Source organism: Cucurbita pepo, unplaced genomic scaffold (genome assembly GCF_002806865.2).
Source record: "Cucurbita pepo subsp. pepo cultivar mu-cu-16 unplaced genomic scaffold, ASM280686v2 Cp4.1_scaffold002035, whole genome shotgun sequence".
NCBI lineage: Eukaryota > Viridiplantae > Streptophyta > Magnoliopsida > Cucurbitales > Cucurbitaceae > Cucurbita > Cucurbita pepo.
Window position 1 is genome coordinate 1 of NW_019648132.1, and position 3391 is coordinate 3391.

Consider the following 3391-nt stretch of genomic DNA (forward strand, 5'->3'; position numbering starts at 1 on the left):
AAATTTTTGTTTTATATTTATCTTTAAATATTTATTATTGCTAGATAACAAAAATAATAAACAATAAATTTGATATTGTTGTTTTACAAATCAATTATGAAAATATTTCTATTTCTAAAAAAAATAGAAACGAAAAATAGGAAATTCTGTGGCTGCCACGTGTACAAAGGTGTCGAAGTATCTCAGTGACATGTAAGAGTCCATTGCATTTATGGCCGAACTTGCTGACGCGGCTGCCACGTGGACAAACTCTTCCTTCAAACAATAAAAACGCCGCGTTCTCCTTCTCCTCCCCTGTTTTAAATCAGTTCACCAATCCCAAAAACAGGCGGCGTTCTGGAATCGTCTGGCGGCGATGGCGGTAGAGGCAGCGAAGCCAGTGATGGTGATCGGAATCGACGACAGCGAACACGCAGTTGCCGCTCTGGAGTGGACATTGGACAAAATTTTTTCTCGAACAGGACGATTACAACCGTTTAAGCTCGTCGTTGTTCATGTCAAACCATCTCCCGACGTCTTCGTCGGCGTCTCCGGACCAGGAAGTAAGATCGATCCTCCTTCTCTCTGCTATTTACTATCAAACAGAAATGGTTCCAAATCTATAATCGAGTTTTTAAAGAGACGACTAATGAACTCAGAGTCTACAATCAGGAATTGCAGGATCGGTTGAAACCTACCAAGCTCTGGATGATGATTTGAAGAGAAAAGCTGCGAGAACTATCGAACTTGCCAGAGAAATTTGCGCTGCGAAATCGGTAACAGTGGAGTTTAGATTTCTCGATTTACCTTATCTCATTCTTTGAATCTCGGATTAAATGGATACGAACTTGCGATGATTCTCAAATGCGATCCAATTGTAAATCGTAAATCGAGAAAGTAGAAATCCTGTAGATCGATTTAAGAATCTGTAAAGAACAGAGAGCAATAGCAATGGAGTTGAATTGCAGGTTTTTGATGGTGAATTCGAGGTTGAAGAAGGAGATGCAAGGTATGTACTGTGCGAGGCGGCTAATAAGCACCGGGCTTCAGTGCTTGTAGTAGGAAGCCGTGGCCATGGAGCTATTAAACGGTACTTTCTCCCGAACCACTTAAATTTTGGTATCTCTTTATTTAATTTCTGTTTGTCTGTGTGTGTGTGAGCGCGATGGATCTTGCTCCCACTTTCTCCATAACAGTTGAGTATCATAACATTTTGGTTGTTGCATTCCTCTACAACAATTGGGTATCATATTTCTTTTGGTCGTGGTATTTCGCTACGATAATGGGTATCATATTTGAAGGGTGTGGCTGTTAGTTGAACACGACTCTCCACAATCGTGTGATATGTTCTACTTTGAGCATAAGAGTATTCTTTAATAAATCTATGATCATCTTTAAAACAATGAACTAGCATTTCTTGCATAAATAAATTTTTTAGTCCAAAATTGTAATGGGAGTTCATAGTAATGCAGTGCTTTGATGGGAAGTGTGAGTGACTATTGCGCACATCAAGCACCTTGCAGTGTCATGATTGTGAAGATGAAGGAGCGTAGCAACAAAAACAGTGCTTAAATAACTCAAAATCTGTATTTCTGTTTGTATTTCTGAATCTTATTGTATTTTTAAGACGGGATACTTAAAAATTATTTAATCTTTTTAATTTTCCTTTTAAGGCATTTCTCACTTTAATTTTAAAAATATATATAAAAAGTTTTTGGTTAGCCCTTGTGCCATCCCTCACCTGCTCAAGTTAGCCCATTCCATGGATTTTTTTTTTGCAAATTAAATTAAATTTTTTATGTTCTATTAGACATCAAATTTAATTTTAATTATTTTAATTAATAGATGGATTATTTTTTATGAACTACCTGTTCAAAGTTGGATAATATTAGATAATGTTTGAAGTTTAAGAAGCTATTAGACATAAATATAAAAATCACAACCACGACTTTTATCTACTATTTCGATGTCGATGTCCTTCGAACCCATACGCCACGAATTAACTTTACTTGCATTGATTTTGTAGCCAACGTATAGTGCTTATTTCTACTCTCTTTCTTCTAGACGTAAAACGTCTAAGAAATGACCCGAGATTGAGATTCTTGTTTCTATCTTGTTTAATATAAATATATTTTTAACATATTAAATATTAAAAATTTAAAAATGAACTTTTAATTTTTTTTAAAAAAATTAATAACTATATTTTTTAAAGGACGTTAACGGTACAAATCATCCTGGGAAATCGGATCCAAATTTTATGGGGTTAGAAAATGAAATAGGTGACGAGATAGGGATGGTGACGAGATAGGGATGGCTTATCCGTCTTCTCCCATACATCTCTAAGTGATATATTAAATATAAATATAAATGACATTTAAATAGGTCGAATATAATATGAGATTTTATGCTATTTTAATAAAATTTAAATAAGTAATATATGAATATAAATATATTATTTAATTTTCTCAAAAGTTTTCATTAAATTGTTTGTTTGGTGTAAATTTTCATTAGATTTACTTGAGAGTATCTTGGAACTAAGGCATGTTAACATGGTAAATCATATATGTTAATAATAATAAATGGAATGAAAAATATATATCATGCAATCAAATTAAATATAGTAATTTTTTGTTCTATAAATATTGGATTTACCGTAAGAGAAAATATAAAGAAAATAAAAATGGCAGCGCCAGGACGTTGATAAAGAAACTGGAAGACACCGATATGACTAGACTATTGCACCTAAGAGAAGATGACGAAGATACTGACATCAAAACAAATTTATTCAAGTGGTGGTTTCGGAGGGAAGTTCGGGATCTAAAAAGAACAGTCGGAAATGAAGCGAATATCACTCTGTTCGAGGAGAACACGAATCAAGTCATGCAAACAACTATAAAGTGGCTTGGGACGGTCTTTTACCATATCAGATGAGACGTCCAAAACAAACCTTATGCGTCTGGTTATAATATGTTAATGCGTTGGGATCTCAAATATAATCGACTCGTTTACCGGGTCCGCAATTTCTGAAGTCAGGGGCGCATGTTCAAGCTCGTCTTAGTCTAAAATTTCCTAATCAAAATATTTTTTATTAATATTAATTTTTATTTAAATTACTTTTTTATAGTTTAAAAAAGAGACTAATGGAAGCCACGTTTACAAACGTGGCACAATGTCGGGGTGACACGTGAAACTTTACAAACGTGGCACAAGAGCTCCGTACATAAAAGAAGCGAGAAAAGCTTCAACCAATTTATTATAATTAAAGAATTAATATAATAATTTGTAAAATAATTCATTAATTAAATAAATAAATCCATTAAAATTAAGAGATGAAATGTTATATAAATAAATTATTAAACTAATTGATTTAATTTTCATTTATTATTAGATAATTAATTGTTAGTTAATTCCT

The 3391-nt window shown here is 33.2% G+C and overlaps 1 protein-coding gene across 1 annotated transcript; it reads left to right on the forward strand.

Moving 5' to 3' along the window:
• The first annotated feature begins 311 nt into the window (after positions 1-311).
• On the forward strand, positions 312-1607 carry LOC111786576 (universal stress protein Slr1101-like). Its single transcript, XM_023666809.1, has 4 exons — positions 312-542; positions 652-755; positions 948-1069; positions 1452-1607. The coding sequence occupies exons 1-4, from the start codon at positions 356-358 to the stop codon at positions 1549-1551; spliced, it is 513 nt and encodes a 170-aa protein (XP_023522577.1). The 5' UTR covers positions 312-355; the 3' UTR covers positions 1552-1607.
• Positions 1608-3391: the final 1784 nt, after the last annotated feature.

Coding starts and splice junctions, on each gene's coding strand:
- LOC111786576 (XM_023666809.1), top strand. CDS start 356: ATGGCGGTAGAGGCAGCGAAGCCAGTGATGGTGATCGGAATCGACGAC. Junction 543..651: donor CGGCGTCTCCGGACCAGGAA/GTAAGATCGATC, acceptor GTCTACAATCAG/GAATTGCAGGATCGGTTGAA. Junction 1,070..1,451: donor GGCCATGGAGCTATTAAACG/GTACTTTCTCCC, acceptor ATAGTAATGCAG/TGCTTTGATGGGAAGTGTGA.